We start from the raw sequence: 26,885 nt of genomic DNA, 5'->3' as shown, positions 1-26,885 counted from the left end.
TTGCTTTATATTCAGAAATAAACCATTTATTTTTGTCCCTTTACATTGTCAAAAACAAGTCAGACAAACATTGATACACAAAAAAACTGGAAAACACTTTGAAAAAAATACTAAGTGATTAATTACACAAGAGTTTATGGGTTAAAAGTCAGCGTCATTTAAGGTTTACCGCACCAAACAAAGCTAAATAAAGAGCTGTACAGTGAAATATGTTAAGACAATATTCTCTGGTTAGCTGACAATATACATATACGAAAAGTAGCGGTAATATTAAAAAAGGCGGGCATGATAACGTTTCTTTTGAGGGTTGTCAGCATGGAAAAAAACAGATTTAATAAAGTAATTTTAAATGCTGGAGGAGGAAAGGATGTCCTCTACGAGATGTTTGTAGACCCAAGCGTCTCCTTTTAGTCTCTGGCGACGAACGCCGACCACTTCCAGCCTTTGCAGCAAACAAACCTCCAGCTCGAAGGCCATGGTCACCTTGCCAAAGTCGCCAAACGTTTTGCACTTCAAAGTGTAACTGCAAAAAAAAAAGCCCAATATAGGCAGATGAAAACAAATTGACAAATACATTTTAGAATAAAACAAAATCAATACAAATGTAGATAAGAACAATGATAAATAAGAAATACATAAATAATATATAAATTATATTGCGTGGCCCCTCTTAAGGTTTCTTATTTTTCCCATGCTGAGGTTTTGGAGTTTTTCCTTGGCCTTATGTAGTTTTTAGATCAAGGGACATTGGAACTGTGGCTTCTGCAGTCCTCGGAGACATTTTATGATTAAGGTAAGGGCTATACAAATACATGTGACTTGACAAAAAGTAAAAAAAAAAAACATTCAAAGATGTCAATAAATGTGAAATTATTTACAGTATATGGTATCAACTGTACACCAAAAAAGAAACACTTTCTTCTACCATACATATTCGCAGCAGATGCTGTCTGATTAAATGCCAAAGTTTCCAATACAAACAAAATAACATAAAATGTGAGGGAGGACGCACACACACGCACGCACGAGCACACACGCACAATCAATGTGATGAATTTTAAAACTAATACTATGTAAACAGTTTAAAATGCAAATTAATAAAAAAAGGCTCTTTTCTCATACTTATTAGACTAAAAAGACCAAAAAATATTTTAAGAAATTAATTATATTGAAAACAAGAACATAATACTTAAAAAAACATGAATATAGAAAAAAACTAAATTAAAAATAAATGAACAAAATAAATACAGTATTTACAATATCATTAAAATTTATATTCAAGGTTAGTACACCCTTTAGTCATGGCCAAATTTAAGCACTTTTGAAGGACTTTCAAAGTCAATTTTCCAATTTCTCCGGTATCATTAAAGGTACATTGTGTAATATTTGATATTCCAATACGAATGAAAACCAGTGACACGAAATTTGTGTCAAACATGGTGCCCTTTACGCTAATTAGTAACAAAAAGAAGCTCTCATCTTTAAAAAAGTGCACTACTGTCATATTTCCTTTATGCCACAAACATCCTTATCAGGGTTTTTTTTGGTCCTCCGTAAATAACATTGGAGAAGGAATGGGGACGCCTTGTAAGTCATCTTGTAGCGCTCCAAAATTCTTCGCTAAATCTCACCCTTTCTGTCGAAAGTCAATGTTTTTCTCCGGCAGGACGGAGAGGATGTCGTTGAGAACCTGGTCAGGGTTGGTCTGCCCCGTCAGGGTCACGTTGTACTGCGCCTGTAGGGGGCGCAACCACTGTCAGACACGCAATAAACCCCCAGGATGCGTGTGAATTGTTGAACCAAAACAGTGGGAGTAGCAGTAGGAGTTTGAATAGAGCGAGGGACGGTTTATATGTTGAGATGCGTTTTAGAGTCGCAATTTACAAGAACAACATGTCCAGCGGTTGTCTGTACGGGTGAACAAATTGTAATTTTAAGGAGTACAATTTTTTTTTTTGCTTTTCAAAATCATAGTAGCATTTGACAAGGTGTTTAACCCTTATTAAAATAAACACATTACCTGGCACAGATTTTAGCCATTGCGAAAAATGTTTGTCGGACAGCCACTTCTCTTAAATTGATCTAAAGTAAACATCTCTGTCCGAAGTTGCAATATGTATTGTGGGTAGACCTAGAAATGCGTCCGCTCTGAAAAGACTGACTGAAACCACATCCCCGTTTGATAGTTCAGTTATTATTAAACCCTAGCCCTTTGACTTGATTAGTAATTGTGTCTCACAGTGAGCTCTTCTGTGTATTTACAAACAGCTAACACCTCTGGATACACAGTCTCTTCATTATCATAAGTATCACCACTTCCATTACTGTTTTTGTCCTACCAGATTAATTAAGTTTTACCCCTCTATTAACTCTTACATCTACCTTTCATTCAGAGGCCATTTTTTCCCTCTCTGTACTTTGCCAATATTGTTTTTTTTTTTAATCTGTATTTGAACAGGTGAATACTTGGACATTTTTTGAGCTCGCCCTGTCATTCCTTTCAAGCACTTAACCCAAAATTCAAGCATTTTTCTGACCTTGAAAACACTAGATTAATATTCAAGCATTTTCCCGGATTTCAAGCACCCATACGAACCCTGCTGACATGAAATCCGCAGTTCTGCCTCAATGCGTGCGCAGCTTGGCTACCTAAAGCTTTTTAAAAACACTGAATGGGCTCTACACACAAAGTTGACGGGGCCTACCTTTATCTTGCGGGGATTGTCCCTCAGTGCTCGTCTTTTGCCGGGTGTGAGCATGGTGATCACCTTGTCCAGACCCCTCTCCAGGGATCCAAAGACTCGCCCCGCCCTTCGCTTCTTCCCGCTATCGCCGCTACCCGCCATGTCCAAAGAGCGAGACCTGCCCCGGAAGATTTCAATAGTTGGAGTTGGAGAGCGGTTTTTTGGAGGGAGGCAATGTTTGACTGTCTTTCAGACCTTCTTTCAGGACTAAATGCAAGGATCTCTCCGTTTGTGGGCTCTTTGTTGTCCGCCACTTTCCACTTAACAGGCTCTTTTGAATTACTGCCACAACCTGAAAAATTATAAGAATACACAAAAAAGAATGATCTATTTAGCTGGTACAAAATGCTGCAGCCAGGCTTTTAACTAAGAAAAGAAAGTTTGATCACATTACCCCGATTTTAGCCAACCTGCATTGGCTCTCTGTTAGCTTAAGATGTGATTTTAATGTTCTGTTGGTAGTATTCAAAATCATTCATGGACTTGCTCCCTCATATCTATCAGATTTAATGTTCCGGTCCAGAGCCTTCACTCTGAAAATGCTGGTCTAGTAGCGATCCCAAGAGTCAAGAAGAGATCCGCAGTTTCGAGAGCGTTCTCTATTCGTGGAATGCTCTTGCCCCTGAGATTCGATCTGCAACCTTAGTGGAAATGTTTAAATCTAAACTTAAAACACACTTCTATTCTATAGCTTATGAATGACCTCTATTTCATGATGACAATACCTGTGTATTATTTGTTATTGCAACATCCATTGTAGCCTGGTCATCCTGGAAGGAGGATTACCTCATGTGCAGTCCCTTCTTAAGGCTTCTTCATTTTCCTCATGTTGAGGTTTTTGAGTTTTTCCTTGCCCTCATGTAGGTTTTAGATCAGGGGATGGTGTAATAACAGTCTGTGGTTTGCAATAATCTATGGTATGTGCAGCTCTTTGAGACTCGTTGTGATTAAGGGCTATACAAATAAACATGACTTGACATGACTTGGGCACCGGAAATATTTGTGCATTTCCTTACTTCTGTTTTCGTCACTATTCACTCTCCTGTTCAGTAAAAGTTAAAATGCCCTCAAGAGATTTATCATATTTTCCAGACTATAAGTCATATTTTTTTTTCAATCGTTTGGATGCGACTTATACTCGAGGTGCGACTTACATCTAAAGTTTTAAGACCTTACTATCTTTGAGTTTTAATTTACCAATACCAGTTTATCATTTTACATGTTTTTTTTCACACTAAACCGCAAGAGGGCACTCAAGGCCTCTGTTTATCATTTCAATCTTAACCTGTTGTGGGGGGACATTTTTTTGGGCACAACACTGGTATTTTCTAAAAACAACTGAGAAGAACTATACAAAAATGACACCGAAAAGAGAATCATATTCTCCAGATTTCAAGCTGCAAAAAGTGAAATATGCAGCCGAAAACGTTAATCGAGCAGCAAGAAGAGAGTCGAGTTTGCAGGAAGCGGAGGTGACAATGAGTCTGACGTAAGCGATGTAAAAGCGGCTTATCATCCACCTCCCGAGTGGTGGCAGTTGTTTACGGGTAAGGATGAAGATTTTATTTGGATTTAGAGATTTGAAATGAAGCTGATAGTTTGGTAACATGTTCTTTAAGGTGGAGTTACCTAAATACGTTATGTCTTTACTGAAATTAACAGGCATGTCAATCATGTAACGTTAGTATACTGTAAACCCGTTCAGCCTGTAGTTCTCGCTTTTCTTTTTATACTGTCTCCAAGATGACATGAATATTTTTGGTGATGGACTTTAGCAAATAAATTTCCCCAAAAAATGCGACTTATACTCCAGATGTGACTTATATATGTTTTTTCTTTTAAATTATGCATTTTTTTGGCTGGTGCAACTTATACTTCGGAGCAACATAAAGTGCAGAAAATACGGTACTATCAAAATGAGAATGTAATATTGTGTTGTGTATCAACTACAAGGTTTTTCATTTTTATCATGAGAAATCACTTTACTAAGTACAATGAACTTTCTTTGCATTTGAAAATTATGACTTAAGGTGTACACTGACCCTGTATTTTCAAAATTAATCTGAGATATTTCAATAGTTGTATTTTTCTGTATCATTTTGTTGTCCGATGGTTTTCTAGACGCCTTTTTTGTTTTCTAAGAATGAAATCAATAAAACACTTAAAATGTGCATCAATTAATAAGCTTGTTAGTGATTTATCATTAATACTGTACTGTATTTATATATTTATTTATTATAATTTTCTCTTTGCAGCCAAGCATTTCAAATTTTCAGTTTCTGTTTTAGTGTGTGTTAGAAGAAAAATTTTTTTTTTGATGCACTTTCATTATTTACTCATCAATATTCCTGTGATGTAGAAAAGTGTTTTATTATTTTAAAAGGCAGTAAAATAAAATAATCGGTCAGCAAAATTATTCATTTCTTCACTTTCTTTACCTTTTTCCAATTATTATCTTTGATCATTATGCTTTTTACTAAAAAATAAAAATACATAAAATTAGCAATTTTGTTTTACCTGTACAGTATTTAATTTAAGTTTTTAATTATTTTTTTTTTTTTAATTAAAGGTGATGTCGGTAAATTCAAAATATTTTACTTGCTGACGCCAGCGGTTGTCTGTACAGGTCAACAAATTGTAATTTTAGGATTGCAAATTTGTTTGCGGTTCCCCGCCCTTTTCAAAATCATAGTAGCATTTGACTAGGTGTTTAACCCTTATTAAAATAATTAATACATTATCGTTGAAATAATCATAATCCTTGCAGATCCTGTCAAGTTACTTGTGTGCTACATGCACTTTCGTGCGTCTCTTAGATGCGTTCGAGTAAACGCTTCCTTTTTGATCCTTTTAGGGGTTTGGATTAGAGTCTGGACGTATTTTATATAGTCCTTTTCTTCCGTTCACCATTTTCATCCAAGAATAAAAGAAAACTTCGAGCATGTGCGTGAATCACTTGCTTCCCTCTCATTTCCTCCAGGCTAATACGCTCTGAAAAAAGTCAGAATGAAGCAGATAAGCGCTGTGAAAAATATATACATCAAGTCTCTTTGAACTCCATTGGGCATTGGTAACACATACCTAATTAATTATTTAATTTCAAACTTTTTAAATACACATTAAACTACGCACCCCAACTTTCATGTTTTTATTTATATTTCTAATAATATAGGGGGGGAAATGAACAAAATCAATTGTATTTAATGTGATTTTCTGTTTTAGGCCAAAGGTTTTACATTTTCGGCCCCAAAATTTAAATTTCCATACGTCCCTACTATTTATCAATAGAATTGGGCTGTGTAAAAATATAATGGAAGGTTTCAATGGAGGGCAGCACGGGGGCTTTGTAGTTAGCGCTTGTGTGGCACAGTTCTGAGGTCATGAGATCGAACCTCCTGTGGCGGAGTTTGCATATTCTCCCCGTGCTTGCGTGGGTTTTCTCCGGAGTGAGCGAGTGAGTTGTCTGTCTCTGTGTGCCCTGCGACTGGCAGGCAACCAGTTCAGGGTGCCCCCTGCCCGAAGAGAGCTGAGATGGGCTCGAGCACCACCGCGGCCCTACTGAGGATAAGTGGTGCATATAATGAATGGATGGATGGGTTCTAATGGGAAAAAAATGTGTTGAAAGCCGCTGCTTACCCGCATCGGATTGCATCGAGCTCGTAATTAAGGCTGTAATGATTGGCCATTTCAATTAGCGTCCGTCATCTGAGCCAATAGAATTAGCCGGATGATAAATGGAGAATTCGCTTGACAGTCAAAAGTGCGCGTGTCCACTTTTCGAAAGCTTAATGATGGAAAGGTCTTCGAAGAAGAAAATGCTACGAGGCGAAAACAAGTTGGCCATTTAGCAACCCCAAATCACTCCAAAAAAAGACGATTACAACGAGACAATTTATGTGCAAATGCGAGCCATGTGGTCTGTGGAGCTGCTCTGATTAGAGAAGCAAGAAAAACATTAATGGAAATACAAACCATTACACTGATCTGGAGAGTTAAAGGTAATGGGACACTTGGCATTTTTCAGCAATACTTATTGTGCCTGTTGTGCTATTATTTGTTACTCAAGTAAGTTTTGTCCTTCGGTGAGTATTTTTAAATCACTATACTTTTCACTTTTACTTGAGTAGATTTAAGGAATAATCTTTTAAAAGATACTTCTTCCTATTTTCCATCCATCCATTTTTTGCACCGCGGGGTCACAGGGTCTTCCTATTTTATAAAAAAAATAACAATGAGATATTTATTAAATTAAAAAAATATATATATATTACTAGAGGTAAGAATGGGCCTGAAAAATCCAGCCTAACCCGGCACGGCCTGCTGGTACATAGGCCCAAACCTGACCAAATAACTTGCTCTGAGGGAATATATATATATATATATATATATATTTTTATTTTTTATTTTTTTTTCCACTTACGTTTTCCAATTATTTTTATTTTTAATTATTATATATTTTGTACTTCTTTAGTAAAATAAGAAATCGCATAAAATGAGCAATATAAGTTTTTGTCTTTTTATATTTAATTTCTATTTTTATACTTCTTTATTTCAGGTAATATGAGAACTACATCAAACGAGCAATTATCTATACTGTATGTGTTTTACCTTCTATTTGCTATTATTTTACTTAGTTTTTTAATTTACCGAGTTCAAGTATATTCTTTACGAAATCAGAAAAATATGAATAAGATTAGCATTTTACTTTACAACTTATATTTTATATATACTGTTTTATGTTTCAATTGCTTTTTCAATTACAGCATTCAGTTATTTTTCTAATAAAATAAGCACCATACATAATGTGAACAGAATCATTGCTTTAATTTTTTTTAACCAGTCTAATTTTGTTTATGTGTTTTATTATTTATTATAATTTAAACACTTTTTACCGCAAAATACAAAATCATAAAGAAAAAAAGATTTCCTGTTATTTATCGCATTAGGACATTTTGACAGTTTTACAAATCTAACAAGGAAAATAAGTTTAAAAATAGTGAAATAATGAAAATAAAACTTAAAATAAGCAAAACTTTCTTTAAAATGTTTTTTTTTCTCAGTATAAGGTCACCTGAGAGCATACTCGTTTAAGGATTGACTGATAGGGGTTTTTCAGGGCCAGATTAATTAATACAGATTAATATTAAGAGGCCGATAACCGACATTTGGAGCCAATTGTCATTTGCTATAAAAGCTTAATTGGCGTAAGAATTTTTATAATGCAAAAGAAACAAATCATCTTTATGAAATCAAATAAAACCTGAGTAGCTCTCTTAAAACCTTCTACAGAAAATACATTTCAACAAAACTAATGATAGATAGATAGATAGATACTTTATTCATCCCCTAAGATGTGACTCATCTTTCACTTATATCAAAAACTAACAGTGTAGGAAACAAAATAAGGCTGAACAGCACCACATATAAAAGGTAAATAAAAACTTAAATAGCTTCCTGAAACTTTTACCATAAATAAAAACTTCAATACAACCAGTATGCCTTACCTAACTTAAAAAGGAAAAGTGCGTCGAAATTAAACGGCGCTTACCAATTGAAAAGCGTGGGCAATCCTGTTTTGGAGCCAGACTGACAACCTAATGTTATGGTAACAGCTAAATGTAAGATCTTGGGCCCTGGGTCTGCACTACATGCACTTTACCTAATCATGTAACTTTTCAGATGACTGATTTTCTACTCTTTCTGGAGTAATATTATTCTGAAGCAACAGTACTTTAATTTTAGTAACACACTTCAGCGCTGCACTTTGGGCAGAAATGCGCACTTCAGCAACGAAGTTATATCATTTAGATATATTTCATATAAATCAGTTTAACTTCAAATCAAAAAATCCAAAGGAATTTTCATCCTTGGAGTTGGGGTAGAAAATGCGCTGCATTCACTTTCCAGCTCTACGTCCTTCACGTTAGAAGTCATTTTCGCTTCTTACCAATAGCATATAAGTTTTATGAATGTTATTTTGGGTTTTTGGCTACATATTTCACTATTTGCAGCTTTTAATCTGCAAAACATTTCGGCGAAGTACGCACGGCGCCAAAGTCAAGCTTTGGGTACTGTTTACGCAACATTTTAAGATTTTTGTATGGTAATGTATCTGCGTTTTGTTCAATGAAGCATTTAGAAAAAAAAAAAAAAAAAAGATTGTTCCCTCAGAGCAAGTTATTTGGTCAGGTTTGGGCTTATGAACCCGCAGGCCGTGCCCGGTTAGGCTGGATTTTTCAGGGCCATTCTTACCTCTAGTAACAGCTAATAACTCCGCCTTCCACTTAATCGTGCTTTGTATGTTCCTTCACAATCAAAAATACACATGCCCGATTGACAAACTAATGTTATGATAAGAGCTAATATGTCAATCTTGAGCTTAACGTGTTTCCCTAAAAAACACACACACACACACACACACACACACACACAATTTTCTTTTAAAAATCTCAATACTATCAGTGATCTTTCACAGACATGTCGGGAATGAGGAGTTAGTAGAGCTGTCACGGTTTACTCTGCTTTAAGAATATTGTGGCTCCACCCCCAGTCGCTTATCCAACCAGGAGCCGGGGTGTGATGAGCACGTAAGACAGAAGCGAGAAGAGAGGGAGAGAAACACTCACCTGTATCAGAACCTAAACCACCAGCCCCGTCGAATAAATAAAAATGCCGATAGAGACATTTGTAAAATTGCCAAATATTGGTGCCGATAATTGGACCACCCGATCGGTCGACTTTCAATTATTGGTGCTGTATGTACTTGCAAAGAAAATGATTAAAAGATCCATTGACCTCTTTTTCCACAATGTTTGCATGGAGACCTTTATATAGTAATGCAACTCTTATAAAACTAAAATCTTTCTTTGACGTCTATAGCAATCAATGACAGATTCAGCAGCACTCCTGTTCCTACCTTTTGGTGTGCTTTTGCCGGCGTTATGATTGGGCGTGGTCAACACATTCTTGGACAGAATGTTCTTCTTGTGTGATGAAGGTGTAGGAGGCTGAGGAAGTGCGAATATATCCACGTCTTTCTCCTGCTGGCTTACATTTTCTTTGTTTTCTTGTCGTTCTTTGTGCCTCCTCGCCTGGTGGCCCCTTTCAGGTGTCAGAATTTCCCCATATTTCTTCTCCAATGGAGATGCCAACCTCTGTGGAAATACATGCAGAGTTAACACTACGATAATCTAGCGCTAAAAGGACATACATTTATTATGGTTCTTTATGAACATGTTTTTCAATTATTTGCTCATTTCTGATCATTTTCACATAATGTAAAACTTTACATAGATTAAAATCTGAAATGTGAAGGTTGAGTTACTTTTTCTTTAGTTAAAGCAGACCCTGTTTAATTATTTGTGATTCTGGACGGCTCAGTTATTCTTCATCCTTCTGTACTGAGCTGCATCCTATCCTTGATAAATGTTCTTACAAAAGCTTTGATTTTGACAAAGATCAGGTCACATTTAATGGTGGTTTTATGCATCCACAAAGTTACATTACTCTTTCATATCACAGTAATATCCTGACAATTCCCACCCCTGTTTAGTACATTTGTGTGGTAAAGATAACACTGCCCAAGGATGGCTGGCATGGGCTCCTAATGAGGATAAGCGGTGCAGATATTGGATGGATGGAGATAACAGACACATATAAATTCAAACCAACCTTGTCGTACGCATTTCTGGAGACAGGCACCCACGGACTATCATCAATATAATCTGAGCAAAGATCCAAAGAACCTAGGATGACGCCGTCCTCGTCGTTGGCGAATTGAAGAGATTTCGTCTAAGGAAAGAAATGCGATTTTTTTTTTAAAGTTTTTGAAGACTTGATAACGACGCTGGAAAGTCAGACTCGGACCTGTGATCTGCTTTGAGGTGGCGAGGAGATGTTTTGGGGGGCGTTGGGCTCCCTGCGGAGACGGACTGGCTTGCCTCTCTGCTTCTTGGACAGCAGGAGAAGGTATGTGGCGGTGGTGTGGTCGTAGCGCCACTGCACACAAAAACACGTGTTGATAAATGATAATTGTCAGGTAAAAAGGGTGACCTGAACTTACTTTTTAAATATTTTAATTTCAATGTGAACTCCTTAATGGAGTAATGTTTGATGAATACAGTAGTGTTGTTTAAAGGTGTTGTCCGTAGCATCTATTTGAGATTTAGAAAATCTCATCTCATCTCTCATCGGCTGCACCGCTTATCCTCAGTAGGGTCGCGGGGATGCTGGAGCCCATCCCAGCAATCATCGGGCAATGGGCAGGGGACACCCTGGACTGATTGCCAGCCAATCGCAGGGCACACGGGGACAGACAACTCACTCGCTCAGTCACACCTAGGGACAATTTGGACCGGCCAATTCACCTGAAATGCATGTTTTTGGAATGTGGGAGGAAACCGGAGTGCCCGGAGGAAACCCACGCAAGCATGAGAGAACATACAAACTCCGCACAGTAAGGCCGGGAGCTGGATTTGAACCCACTCAGGTTCCCACGACCTCAAAACTGTGCCGCACACACGCTAACCACTGCGCCGCCGTGCTGCCCGATTTAGAAAATGATTAGCCTATAATAAACCATACAGGAGATATTTATATTTTCTTTTTGATAAAAGAGCAAAAAGGTCATATAATGTTACTGATTTCAGGTGCAATTTGTCCTACTTTACTAGAAAAACAAGTTTGAAATACAGAGACCGCTTGCATCAGTTATGACAGGTTCACTCCTTCACGGATTGTAAAATGAATTGATTTTGTCTTTGTTGTCATTATTATTGTATTGTGCAGTGGGGGCAGATTAAGGAGGGCGCTCTGTGTTGGGTCTGTGTGTTGTAGACTGCTGTATGTCAATAGTTCCCAAACTTTTGCAGGCTGGCGCCCCCTTTGCTCCCCAATGAATTCCTTAGCTGAAATGAGTGGCACCCTGCATAGTCTTCTGCTGCCGTAGTCAATCGTCCTTAAAGTTCAACGTAATGTGCGTTCAGAGATGCACTTCTGGCTACCTTGGTTGTAACGGTTTGTTATTTGGGTCACTGTTACCTTTCTATCATCTTGAACTAGTCTGGCCATTCTCCTCTGACCTCTACCATCAACAATGCATTTCCGTCCACAGAATTAGCGCTCAATGGATATTTTTTCTTTTTCAGACCGTTCTCTGTGAACCTCAGAGATGATTGAGCATGAAAATTCAAGTAGATAAGTATTTACTGAGATACTAAGAGCAGGCCTTCTGGCACCAACAGCCATGCCAAGTTCAAAGTCCCTCAAATCACTCTACTGATGCTCGGTTTGAACTGCAGGAGATTGATGATCATGTCTACATGCCTAAAATGCAGTGAATTGCTGCAATGTGATTAGTTGTTTAGAAATTAAGTGTTAAAGAGTAGTTGGACAGGTGTACCTTATAGTGTCCAGTGAGTGTCAATATAATAAATATCTCATTTTATCAGCTGCACCGCTTGTCCTCAGTAGGGTCGCGGGGGTGCTGGAGCCCATCCCAGCAATCATCGGGCAGTGGGCAGGGGACACCCTGAACTGGTTGCCAGCCAATCGCAGGGCACACGGGGACAGACAACTCGCTCGCTCAGTCACACCTAGGGACAATTTGGACCGGCCAATTCACCTGAAATGCATGTCTTTGGAATGTGGAAGGAAACCGGAGTGCCTGGAGAAAACCCACGCAAGCAAGGGGAGAACATACAAACCCCGCACAGTAAGGCCGGGAACTGGATTTGAACCCACGCAGGAGGTTCCCACGACCTCAGAACTGTGCCGCACACGCGCTAACCACTGCGCCGCCGTGCTGCCCTATAATAAATAAATATATATATATATATATATATATATATATATATATATATGAAAAATATATAAAAAAATTCTGACCCTTCCATGATTTCTAAGAGGGAGAATTAGCAAAATAGCATGGTGTTCCAATACTTTTATTTTATTCTTCAATGTTATATACACATCTTCAGTCTTTGTATTACATATTTATGTCTAATCTTATTGCATACAATGTTTCACATCATAAATCAATAAAGACCATTCTAATTCATTTATTACTTATCCTGGCTGAGACACAACCATTAATCATGTCGCTTACAAGTAAGTTTTTCTTTTTTGTTAAATACTGAGAGCATTTTGAATGTGTTTTTGACTCCCCAATTGTGGCCATCATAATATCAATTAGAGCAAATTTGAGATTGCAGTTGACTATAAAATTATGCGTTCTTTACATTTTTTTAAGGGTTGTAACCAAAACAATTTGCAGCTACCTCCTCCACAAGAGCAGTGGTGCTTTCCCTGGACCGCTTTAAATGAACTGCCATCTCTGTGATACAATCTTCATCTAGGTGACCCGGCTGCAAAATAAGACAGTTGGAACTTATTTTTCTTTTTCAATTTATGCGTTAAATTACAGTATTGTTATTTTTTTTACCGGCTGCTTGCTGCGCCACTCCACAGGACTGTTGTAGTCTTTCATGACCCAAGGGTGCTCAAGCAGCTGCTGCACTGCCAGACGCAACTTGGGCTTCACCTACAGGACAAAAGGGGAAACTATAACTCAATGTAGACCTAATCATTCGTAGTCAACCATGAGTAACTAATTGGATATTTTTTCAAAACAATTATTTTATGTCACATTACGTAATCATACCTGCAACATTTGGTTAAGGAGGAGAATGCTTCCAGGGGATAGCCATGGAGGTTTGTCAAACTTTCCACTCTGAAGTACATTGAGCACATGCATACTTTAAAATACAGTACACAGGGTTCAGACACCTTTTTCATGGTCAAATTAAAACACTTAAAGACTTTCAATGACAATATTTAAATGTCTCCAGTAACATAAAAGCAGTCTAAACCACAGTGCCAGTAAATGTCGTATTGCACCGTGTAAATTATCCAACGTGTGTGGCTGTGCGGTCTCGCAAAAGCTATCTTTCATTTAAATTTACTTTTACCTGAGATGCAACGGCCCCGACTAGTGGTGTGTAGAGGTAAGATTTATGGCCCGAGCCCGAACCCGAACCCGAACCCGAGGCAATTTCGGGCCGGGTCGGGCCCTGAAATGTCAGTCATACGGTCGGGTCGGGTCGGGTTCGGTCCTGCTTTTTTTTTTTTTTTTTTTTTTTTTTTTTTTTTTTTTTTTTTTTTTTTTAATTAATTAATAATGTGTTAAATGTTCATTAAAAATATATACTTAAACTATGTATGGATACTAGACCAAGGAATACTTGTTATAAAATAAATAATTTGGATAAAACGGAGAAGGAGCTGTAATCGCTATTTTTCCGACTCCTATGGAAATTCCTCCCCCCCTCCGATTTTAAATGAAAAAAACAACAATTTGTTTACACCGCGGGATCCAATGCAACCAGGGTTTCATTCACAATAAAAAAGACATTACGTACGGATATTATAGTAAATCAAATGAATATTATTTGTGTACAATTAGTTGTGGTTGCGGAAATCATAGCGTACAGTGACGTTGGTGACTTTTCCATCCGCGTTAAAAAAATGCATTTTGTAAAATACGATCGCGCTTTATTGTTTAAATAAACGCGATCTCCCAATGATTATAATTAGCTCGCTTTATTTTGTTTTAAAGCGTATTATATAGAATACGATCGCTTTTGTCGGAAGCGTACATTGACGTTGGTGACATTTTCATCCGCGTTAAAAAACGCAATTTGCAGAATAAAATCACGCTTTATTGTTTAAATAAACGCGTTATATAGACTAGGATCTCCCAATTATTATAATTAGCTCGCTTTATTGTTTTAATAAGCGTTTTATATAGAATACGATCAGGGGGGGGGGGGGGGGATTTGCATAGGAGTCGGCACAACACGTCAACATCCCCTCTCAATGAAAGTGCTGCGCTAAAATCTTAAAGGCGTACTACTACTGCTGCTGTGGATTATGGCCCAATGATCAAGTCGTCAAAATGACGGACGCCTTTAAATGTTTTCGCTACCTCAAAAAAAAAACCGTCAATGACAGATTGCAGTGCAGACACAGAAATATAAAAGATGTAAATGTTTATACAGTTTTATTTAACTTAGGCCTAGATGTTGTAACAAAAGGCAGAGTTTAATTTGTTATCATAAATCACCCCTCCTTATAAATAAAATATGTAATTTCGGGCCCCCTCGGGCCGGGCCAGCAAATCCAGTTAATTAGTCGGGCCGGGTCCGGGTCGGGTTTAATACCCCCCGGGCCTGCGTCGGGTTCGGGTGCTTTTTTTGGGCCCGATCTTACCTCTAGTGGTGTGCCACAGGATTTTTTTTAATAAAAGAAATGTGTCTTGGCTCAAAAACAGTTGAAAAACACTGCATTAAAGAAGAATTCTGTTGAAGGACATGTAATTTTTAGATTTTAGGTAAATCTTTATTATCCTTGTGGATCTGAACAATATTTGTGTAAATTTTTGTAGACATTTAGGTGTGGGGTACAATGACGGTAATATGTGGCTTAAATTTTCAGTTGCAGATTCTTCTTCCCATTACAATCTACCAGTGGGAAATTCTACATTTATTTTCTGCAATGTCCATAAGTGATACATAATCTTGCACTAATACACATTTTATAGAGCCGCTGATAATCACATGAGAATAATGAATGCAATAGCAAAGTCAAGCCACCAGAGCAGTGTCTGCGTCATTTTTAAGCAGACTTAATAAACAATTTCACGTCACCAAGATTCCAAGCACTTATTAATCCTAAAAAACACAACATTAAGATTCAAGCATTTTCAAAGATTTCAAGCACCCATGCAAATGCTGAGTACAGGAGACCCCGGGATACAGCATATCCGCCTTACGGAGTTTTGGGATATATACGTATAAGAAGTTACAGCTCTAAGATGCTTCTCTGCCATTGATCGACGTCATATAAAATATTCAAAGCAGCCATTTAAGGGAGAACGGGTTTTTCTTCATGACAAGACTTTCAAGGTTTCATGTCACTTCACATAAGGTCAAGGAAAGAAATACTGGTAACACGAGTTTTATTTTTCAAAATTAAACAAGTTTTTAAATACAATATTCTTAATGTATTTTTTTTTAAAAAACAACACATGAAGAAAATGACGCTTAAACAGACAGAATCATCATTTAACAATCAATAATAAACTAGTAAAGACGAGACTAAAACATTTAATAACCTTCTTTTTAGGAATCTCTGTTAAAGACAAGAAAGAGCTACATTAAAATCCTAATTTCTTACCTTTATAAAGTTTCGTTTAATAGTAAAGACGAGACAAAAAATAAAAAATAAAGAAGAGACCAAATATATATATATATATATATATATATAAATAAAACAATTCTATTAATGAATTTTCATTGACTTGTAAAAAGACAAAAAAATATATCTTAATATCCTTCTTTTCATGAATTTTCATCGAAATGAGACAAAATACATCTTTTTCTTGTTTTTGAATGCATCACAAAGATGCTGCATATTCAATTAAGATATTTTTCCTCAGGAAGATTAAATTACGGTATGTTAACTTATTTTGCCTGCTGAGGCATAATCTAAATGTTAAATGATTTCCCCAACTATAACTTGACTAAAATGTTAAGTTTTATTGACTAAAATTATACAAATAAAATGTTTACTTTTCAAGACACAAAGACTGAAAAAAAACACAATTACCGGCATCATTTTTTATCTTTCTGTATTATGGTTTTTCAGTTATTATTTTTATTGTTATTATTTGAATGATTTAGTTAATAGTTTTACAATTATTATTATTATCATCATGCAAAAAAAAAGTCTTGCAATAATTGTGTTAAATTCTTCATCAGGTTTTTCATTTTACATTAAAAGGAACGAATGTTACATTTATAGTAAATTACATATTTCAAAAAAATGATAAATAATTCAAAATGTACAATTTCCCGCAGCACAATAAACACCAATGATATCCAATTGGAATATTTGTGACATAATATAGCCAAGATTTTTGTTTTGATTTAGTGTACTGCATTTAAAAAAGACTGTTACACAAGAAGCACAAAATTAGAGGTTGACTGATTATCGGCACCAATATTTGGAAATTTGACGGATATTGGTATAGGCATTTTTATCTATTCGACGGATCGATTGAATAAAACTGGGTTATTTACGCTTAGATGCAGCCGCGGCTTTATCTCCTGCCTTCTGATTGGATAAATGACTGGGGCAGAGCCACAAAGGCAAGAAGAATAACGTTAGAGCGGATAAACAGTGGCAGCTCTTATAACTTCTAAGTCCAGACATGCCTGTGAATCATGACGGCTGATGATAATAATGTGATTTTTAAAAGTCCGTGGTAGAAAAGACTTTGTATGATTAAGACATAGCGCAAGTGTAGTTTAAGAAGCACGTTGAGATAAACTGATTTATTAGCCCTTATCATAACATTAGTTTGTCAATCAAGAGTGCGTGTTTGTGATTGAGAGCATAAAAAGCACGCTAAAGTTGAAGACTGTGTGAAGCGCTGTATTATAACATTAGTTCTTAAATCGAGCTTTCCACAATTTTTGATTTGTGGTTCCGTTGAAATTTTGCTTTTGACAATACGGTTTCATAAGGGGTTTTTTGTGATGCCTTATAGTGTTTATCAAACAGACTAAATCTACCCAAAACTACCCACACCACGTTGGCAATTGATGTATAGGGCACTTTTTCCTCCAAACACTTTGCACACGATGTATTGGCAATGCTGTGTGTCTGCGTTCAAGTCGCATTAAAATACTAAGACTTAAATCCTCCAGAAGGGAATTTGTATTTAAATAAAATAATAGAGAGATACTGCCAGTCCTGAGAAACCTCGCACTTTTTGTTTTAAGTTCATTTAAGTCGTGTTGGTTGTATTGACATTTTAATTTATTTATTGTAAAAACAAAAAAAAGAGGGAGTTATTTAGGTTTTTTATCGTTTTTATACGAGTTGCTGCTAAGCCTAATTCAATTTCTTGCACTGTTAGCTTTTGGTTTAAGATTAGTAACGTTAGTCTTGTTAAAATTCTTATTTATTTACTATAAAACTATTCAGTTTTTTTTTTTTTAAGTTTTATTTGAATTTCTAACAAATATTCTTCGTTTCTTTTTTGCAGCCTTTACAGTAAATGTATATCGACTCCAAATATCAGTTAACTGCCTCCTCATAATACCAAAAATCGGTCCGAAAAAAACCCATATTGGTTGATCCTTACACAAAATGTCAGCTCTTACTGTAATTTTCCTGTAGAGAACCACGCAGTTTTCATCATCAAAGGGTAGATAGCCGCACAATAGTGCAAACAGTAGCACGCCCATACTCCACACGTCAGCCTGGAACACAGCGTTAATCAGTTAAAAAAATAATAATAATCAAAATTAAGAAATCATAATGTGATGGAGCAAAAAATTACCTCCGAGCCAATGTAAGCCTTTCCCTGGATGAGCTCAGGAGCCGCATAAGCTGGACTTCCACAACACGTCATCAACTCGTAGCCGAGGCCTCCCTATGTACAAAAACTGTTATAATAAAATAACATGATTTTTACAACTTGAGTAATTGTGAATATATATTTGTTTTTCTAGACAAATGACTTACCATAAAGGTGTTGGCTAAAAATGTAGCTTACATTTTCAGTTGCAGAAAATGTTTCCCATTACAATATACCACCGGGAAACGCCGACATAATTTTTTGCATGGCCCATAATAAATGTCAATAATTGATACGTAATTCTTACTGTTATACACATTTCATTGTTCCTTGTTAAGGTGTAGCATGCACCCGTCCCATAGGGGAAGATGACGCTTCATAGGACAATGCCATACACATAGCATTGTAGGTGTCGATATTAAGATAGTGAAAAGTATGGCAACAATTTGGAGCATTTACAAGCACTTCACCGAAATTCAAGCACTTTTCAATCCTTAAAACATTAAAATTAAAACATTTTCTAGGATTTCAAGCATGTGTAAAGTATAATGTAAATATAAAATAAAAAAAATATGTAAATACAAATTTTATATATAGTGAAACAAAATATAATACAAATATGCAATAAAAAACTATATATATAATAAAATAAAAACTATATAATAAAATATATAAGAATACAACAGAAATACAACCTGAAATTTATAATAAAATAAAAATATGATATTTAAAAACAAATACAATCAATGTCAAACATAAAATAATAAAACATGGTAAGAATAAAAAAATAAAGTATCGGATATATAATAGATCTTGAAATACTATTACAAAATACACACACACACACATACACACATACACACACACATATATATATATATATATATATATATATATACACACACATCATATACAATAAAATAAAAGACACTTTAAATAAAATAACTTAATATTAGTAAAAACATACATCATACATAGAGACTACAAATAAAATGTGTGTAATAAAAAATACAATATATTCTAAAAGATAAGATACAACAAATTGAAAATACAAAAACAAAGTATCAAATACATAATAAAACAAAATACAACGTGAATAAAAAATACAATGCATAATACAACAAACTAAAATGAAAAACAATATAATAAATTATAAAATAACAATAACATAACAATAAAATAAAATATATTTTTGAAAAAATTTAAAACATAATCAAATTAAAAATATAATTGATCATAAAATAACAAACACAATATATACTAAATTATCATGTATAATAAGATAAAAAAATTAATCACAAATATAATTATTTTTAAACATACAAATAAAAAAACAATTAAAAAAACTAATATTCGGGAAATATCACAATATACGTCCATACGAACATTCAGACAACCATACCTTAGGCTTGGCGCATAAGCCAAAATCAATGAGCTTCAAGTTGTGGTCTCCATCTATCAACAAGTTTTCCTAATGTTCAGAGACAGCAGGTATGAGATAATAATTTCTTAACACTAATAAATCTGAACATTAACCAATATAAAAGCTGCACCCTGCTTTTACCGGTTTGAGGTCCCGATGTGCGTAACCTTGGCTGTGCACGTAGGCCATAGCGGACACAATTTGTCGGAAAAACACTCTGGTCTCCTCTTCCGACAGCCGGTCTTTTGCTATGATGTAGTCGAAGAGCTCGCCTCCTGGACAGTACTGCAAGAAACACAGAAAAGGAATCACGGAAGTTTGAATGTGTAACTAGTTATTACCATATTTTCCGGACTATAAGGCACAGCGACTAATTACATAACCAATATGTTGTGTCGCTCAATTTATGAGCCACTAAGCATGTTAAATCAATGCAAATAAGAGTATTGCTAAGGATTGGAGTACCAGTTTGGTCGAGCGGAGGGTATCTTCGTTTTTATAAAAGTAGCTTACTTTTTTTTTATTGAACATTGCATCATTACAAACAAAATTGGCAATGAAAAACCTAAACACTGAAACATTAACAATTCCCAAGGTAACAGAAAGTGCTGTAAGAATACACAGAACAAAATATGAAAATATACATTTTTTATATATATATATATATATATATATATATATATATATATATATATATATATTATATTTGTTATAGGGCAGCACGGCGGCGCAGTGGTTTGCGCGTGTGCGGCACAGTTCTGAGGTCGTGAGAACCTCCTGTGTGGGTTCAAATCCAGCTACAGGCCTTACTGTGCGGAGTTTGTATGTTTTTTTTCATACATATTGGTTTCAAAACCAGATGTAAGCAGTTATTTTGTAAAAACGTCACAACATTCTGCAAACAGGGAGCCTGATGTGCTTATCTACGGCGCAGACGGCGAAGGGCGAGAGATGGGAGGGAGTGCTTGCACTTTTTGCATAGCTCCACCCATCCCTCCCACTCACCCAATCAAAAAACTTTAAGTTCTCTTCCGGTGTTTTGGCGTATTTACAGTTTGTTCTGTGGATTCATCATAAGGTATCTGAACACTGAAGACAGATAATATAGTGAGGTTTTATATAACGGATTCTTTAGCGTTGTACAGCCAGAACGAGTTTTTTTTTTTTTTCGTGTGACACCTTGACTGTAAATTGTAGTGAAAAACGTGCCCTATATATTCTGCCAAGTTCTGCTCCAATATCAGCTTTGGTTTGGCTTTGTGTGTATCTGAACAGGATTAATAGCTTACGTCTTGGACGAGATGGAGAAAATTCGCATGCAATCAAATTTGTCTCCGAGCCACAGGTACTCATAGAAAGAGCCATATATGGCTCGCGGGCCATAGGTTCCCGACCCCTGGTGTATAGCATACATTTCTATTTATTTAGTTTATATTTAAGTTATTAAACATTTAGCACAAATATAAAACAATTAAAAAAATATATTTTTCCATCCATCCAAAACTCCTATAACTGAATAGGAGAAAATTAATCTCCTTTTCAAGAATCGGATTTTACAATGAATCGAAAACAATTATCAACCGATTCATGGATTAATAAAATATTCGTTAGTCGCAGCTCTATCCATCAAAAACTCTATTTAAATAAATAGCAAGAAATTAATTAAAAAATGAATTTGATCCATCAATTAATCGAAAAAAAATTTATCGACGACAATTATTAAAATAATCGCTAGTTGCAGCTCTAATTTATTTTGTATTTGTTTTCTTGCATTGGAAGAGCCCTCAAATTTGGTGGGAATATTATATAAATAAAGGCCATTCATTCATTTATTCAAAGGAGATAAGCTGACTTACTTGTAGGCAATGCTCACCTCCAGTATCATAAAGATTTGCGTAGCGGACTCGATTACTTGGTAGAGACGGCAGATGTGTTGATGACTGAGGTTCTTCATTGCTTCAATCTCCAACTTCACACGAGGGAGATCATCCTATGGGAAATCGTGCAGAACGCTTTCGGATGAAATTTTCCGCTCTACTGTGTCATACATGCAGCCACAAAAGTGAATGGCATTTTTGCCGCAGATTTAAACTATTTCGTTTTATACAAAAAAAACTTTCAAAATCATGCTAACACAAAATACAAAGAAATCCTTGATTTTGTTGTTGTTTACATTTTCATCCAGTGTCATGGTTCTCAAATGAGACTTTAGCGAAACTTAATTGAGATATACAGGTGTATATATATATATATATATATATATATGTATGTAAAACTTGCATTAAAGTACTTTAAAGCCCCAGCGTGTAATATTTGTCCACCCGAGTGAGGATATTCTGCGCAGAAAATGGATTGGTAGATGACACTTGTCCAATGCAAACATAAACCAATTTAACAGCAAACAGCAAGGCAGCAGAAAAACTTGGCGGCAAGCTTAGGTATGGATTCCACTATGTAAAATAAATACAGATTTCTCAACCTATACTTTTTTTTTATATATAGAAATTAGTATTAGTGTGATGGTTCATTCATTTCTGCCCAGTATTAAAATCAATTTCTTGTCATCTTTACTGAATGTAAGTTGATTGTAGCACTAGGAGGCACTAAATATTACACACACTCTCCCTTTAAAGTAATTATTCAAAGGGGGTGTTAGTAACTTCAAAATATTCTACTTGCCGACGCCTTTTTCTGACTAAAACCATCACTGCAGCTACTTTTGTTGTATGTGAGTCTTAGATGCACTCAACTGAGTTTAAAGTGCTTTTATATTGTTATTTTTACTTCGCCTATCTGCTTTTATCTTAGTTTTATTATCGTTGATTGGCCATGGAGAGCATTAGGCTGGAAGCGACGTGGGGGGCATAGAGTGATTTCACACGTGTATTCTAGGTTTTCTTTTATTCCAGGATGAAAATGGTGAAAATAGGAATAGGAACGTTTCAAATACAGTCCAAATGCCAAACCAAAGACCCATAAGGGAAAGAGTTTATTTAAGCGAATCTAAGAATTTCACATACTTGCATGCGCAACAAAAAGAGCTTCCAGAGGCTGCAATGATGATTTTAGCCAGAAGATGGCGTCAGCAAGTTGAATATTTTGAACTTACGGATACCACCTTTAACACATACTTGATAAATAAAATATTCAACTTTACATATTTTAAGGAGCCATCAAACTCCACACCCACTTTTGGGAAAAAATATATGTACTGTACCTACAAATTATAGAGCAACTGCTATGTTCAAAAGGCTATTCATTTAAAATGTAATGCAATAAGCATGATTAAAGATTTTTTTTTAACTATGACCCCTAAAAGTACTAATGGTGCACTCTGCAAAATATAAATAAAATAAATTAAATAGATACACGAAATAGAAAATTAAACACTATAAAAATGAAAACAATAAAAGTAAAAAAATTAAAACTAATTTAAAATTAGATGACTAAATGGAAAATTACATAATGATTTAAACATTCAATAAAAAGATGAAACATAAAACCGTTTATTAAAAAATAACTAAAAATAATTTAAAATTAAATAATAGTATAAATTGAATAAACTCAACATAAAATAATTTTGAACAATTCACAAGGAAGTAATTTGAAATTACTAACAAGTACTAAAAATAATTCTAAAAATAAATTGTGAAAAGGGGAAACTATTGCTCAAAGCATAATATAAAATACAAAATAATCTTTATTATTAAGAATGACAAATAACTTAATTTTAAGTAATATCATATAAGGTAATCTATAAGAACAGACAAAAAAAATATTGTTTGTAGATATTTAGTTCATTTTATGTAATAGTAGTCTTATTTTACTAAAACATACTCAAATTAAATCATGAAGTGAGAAAAGTTATATTAAAAATGAAAAAAAGTTTTGCTCAAAGATTACAAAACTAAAATAAACTAAAGGAAACTCACCCCAAGATCTTTTTTGTTCATGATTTTAACAGCCACCTTCTCTCCTGTCAGATTATGACGAGCCAGCTTCACTTTAGCAAAACCACCTAAAAATAAAATAAAACAAAAACATTTTTAATCCCAGAAATCGAAATGACAGAATTGTTTGTTGATTTCATTTCATTTATCCGATTAAATTGACCTGAGCCAAGAGTCTCATAGAGCCCGTAGTATTTGTGAAGCTCCTCTGCCTCGCGAGTCTCTGTACGCTCCACCGGCATCCTGCCTGCCTTTTTACACCTCAAACAGGGGAAAAAATAATTCTTGTGGTTGATTATATTGGAGTTATTAATGAAAAATAACAGGATCCGTAGCTCGCCAATCAGCTTTTATCTTCACCACGTAATCATAACAGGCAAAAGCAAAACAATTACGTAAAATGCTTACCCTTTTTGTTTTCACCAATAACTGGACTATGTGTAAATGCGTGAAATAAAATCTGAATATCTGTCCGAAAAGGTTTTAAGATTGGATTTAAGTGACTGCTGTAACGGCTAGTAATGTTTAGTCGTATCAATTTGAATTTCGCACGTTATACGTCAATTTCCGGCTTCCGGTTCTGCTCCTGACCGTCCTCTAGCGGACACGTTTGGTATTGTCGCAATTGTTCGCAAAAGCCCCCTGAGTCATTATCTTGGACCATTTTTAATTTTTTTTACTTATTCCATTAGTTTAGGATGATTCATTGAGTGTTGCGTACTGCCTTTTGTGTGGATATGTATTTCATTTACACGTAAAATATATTTAAAACAGTGCTTCTTTCCAATTCCCTAATTAAGGAGCTCTATAGTTAGAATATTTTTATGATCAGTTTTATGAAATATATTTTCAGATTTTGGTGCATACCTTTTAGGATTCTGGTTTGTACACAATGCCGGAGAGGCGAATGGGTAAGAACGCAAGATTTCCTGAAGGGCAGGTGTTGTGCCCAACACCGGCTCATTCAAGGTGGAGTTTTGTGGCTGGAAGAGAATTATAATTGTAACATGTTTCCGTCACTTGTAATATCTTAACTTACTCGTGCATTCATCCTCTAATCAGCTATTTTACTGCATTCAGCGCTACAGATCCCAAGAGCTTTTACCATCTGACCCTCTCAAATTTGAAGCTGGTTAGGCCCACCACCACTCTTGTAGCGGGAAAAGAAACAGAACAGCGCAAATGATCTGAGTCAGGTACGATTAATGGCAGAAAGGTGCTAGTTGAAGCCGAAAAGGCCAGTGAATGAAAAAGAAACGACTTTTATTATTCATTTCACTCATTTTGCACTTTTTGCCTGTTATCTGTGTATCCTTGGTTGTGTGCTGTGCTACGTGGAGAATTTAGCGGTTAAATGCCTTCACTGTGAAGGTAATTTTTTGTCTTTATTATTCAATAAAAAAAGTTGTTTGAATCAAACAAATTATTTTCTTGAATAATAAAGACACAAATGTAAAGACACAAATCTATTCCATCTCTTTTTTGAGAAGCGGCTCTTTTTGGCTCGGTCCATATATTAAAATGATTATGTAACATTATGCACAAAATTACTTTTGGGGGACAAATAAAGATAAAAAAGACAACAATGTAAAAAGAAACAACAAAATTAAAAAAATATCAAATGAAGGCAAAAAAAGAGAAAAGGGAGAAAACAATAATAATGGAAGAAAAAAGTAAAAGGATACAAGACTCCAAAGAACACAAGCAAAGTGAGAAAGGAACGAAAAGTAGGAAAAAATCGGAAAAATGGTGGGGAAGAAAGAAACAAAGGAGGAAAAAAATAAATGAAAGAGGAAAAAATAAGTGAATGAGGAAAATAGCAGGTCCCCTTTCAATATGACCCTACGGATGCCTATCATGTCATTTAGCTAGCATATAAGTTCCTGTTTAGCCTTTTCTGTACTCAAGTTGCATGTGAGCAGGGCTTCTCTCCTTTAAAATATGTGAAAACTACGCTAGGTAGCTCACCTTCTTCATGCTGATGTAAAGTGAAAAGGAAATCATGTCTATTGACCGTGTCTGAAATAATGTCTGCCCGGACGACCGGGGCGTGTATCTTTTCCGTCGAGGGTACAACTTACAAAACGTCTCTCAATTACAAAACATCTTAAATGACTGATACTGTACATAGGTAAATATGTTGTCAACCATATAAGAATCTTTATATAATTTTCCATTGAATTGAAATCGTAAAATGTTTTCTGTCAACATTCCTAATAAAAATTCATCATAGGAGCTCGCTCTGCTTTTCCATGATGCAAATTCCTCCTCCATAGGTAGGTTTTCCTGCTTTAGATATAAAACTCTCTGGCTGAAAAAGGGGCCCACTCCAAAAAAACAAAAGTTTATAGATTTTGTTGGTATTTATTGGAGGTGCCTTGACACCAAACCTAGCTAAAAGCACTCTCAGAAGCCTAAAGTAAATTTTCACAAAAATTGGTTCAGCTGTTTCTGAGCCTATAAGCCACATACAAACACACACACGCATGCATGCACATCAAATTGGGATTTATTTAACAGTCTAGAATCCAGTTATATCTCTGGACACTCTCTTTCTCTCTCTCATATATATATCGATACATATCTCTCTCTCATATATATATATATATATATATATATATATATAATCTCCTTTGTCAGTTCGGAAGCTTGTGTTTTTGTAAAGATTTTGCAATTTGTGTGATACAACACTGTATTTTTTGTATCAGATTTATTCGCTATGCATCTAAGGACGTGCAGTAATGCTAAAAGGAGAAGCAAAATCATGGTAACCATGGAACCAAAGCTTGATATAATAAAGAAATAGGAAAAAAAGGAAGAAGGCAAACACATCGTTACCCTTGCTAAGGAATATGGTCGGAACCAATAGATGATCAGAACAATTATAAAGAATAAGGGTGAACTCCACTCTACCAGCTCAAGTCACGTCACACCAAACATAAACAAGATTTTATTTTTCCTTTACATGTTATTTAATTCATACACACATAACACATAGTAGTACATACTGTATATTATTTTGTTACTTATGTTTAACAGTGAAATACAATTTATTGTTTTTACACATTAGAACACATAAGCTAATTATGTTTGGAATCTTTTGATAGAACTTTATCACACTGACGGAGTTAAAAAAAAAAGTATAGTCAAAATTTAGAGGGCAATGCTGGATTAATAATAATTATATCATCACTGTTTATGAGAAAAATGACTAATCTACATGTTTGTGACCATTTATTTTCCATTTTACATAAAAATATGACAAGAGATGGAGATATACCTTTTTTTACATGTCAGATTCTAAAAATGAGCCTCGAGGGGCAAATGTTGGAACATGGGTTATA

At 35.3% G+C, this 26,885-nt stretch overlaps 1 protein-coding gene across 2 annotated transcripts; it reads right to left on the bottom strand.

Annotated features, from left to right (window-relative positions):
* Positions 1 to 24,138, bottom strand: melk (maternal embryonic leucine zipper kinase). Of its 2 annotated transcripts, XM_088341164.1 has the most exons (18): positions 23,950 to 24,138; positions 23,705 to 23,802; positions 23,524 to 23,609; positions 21,465 to 21,581; positions 19,733 to 19,876; positions 19,571 to 19,639; positions 18,151 to 18,243; positions 17,972 to 18,070; positions 13,405 to 13,473; positions 13,186 to 13,284; positions 13,022 to 13,108; positions 10,611 to 10,742; positions 10,416 to 10,535; positions 9,661 to 9,898; positions 2,940 to 3,036; positions 2,706 to 2,862; positions 1,632 to 1,735; positions 1 to 523 (listed from the first exon to the last, which is right to left on the bottom strand). In XM_088341164.1, the coding sequence occupies exons 2-18, from the start codon at positions 23,781 to 23,783 to the stop codon at positions 346 to 348; spliced, it is 1,968 nt and encodes a 655-aa protein (XP_088197290.1). In that variant the 5' UTR covers positions 23,784 to 23,802; positions 23,950 to 24,138; the 3' UTR covers positions 1 to 345. The 2 variants fall into 2 exon arrangements, with proteins under 2 accessions (XP_088197290.1, XP_088197292.1); XM_088341166.1 differs by lacking the exons at positions 10,416 to 10,535; positions 10,611 to 10,742.
* Positions 24,139 to 26,885: the final 2,747 nt, after the last annotated feature.

Source organism: Urocampus carinirostris, chromosome 8 (genome assembly GCF_059441175.1).
Source record: "Urocampus carinirostris isolate Australia breed hairy pipefish chromosome 8, RoL_Ucar_1.0, whole genome shotgun sequence".
Taxonomy (NCBI): Eukaryota; Metazoa; Chordata; class Actinopteri; order Syngnathiformes; family Syngnathidae; genus Urocampus; species Urocampus carinirostris.
This window is presented reverse-complemented; position numbering and strand designations above follow the sequence as displayed.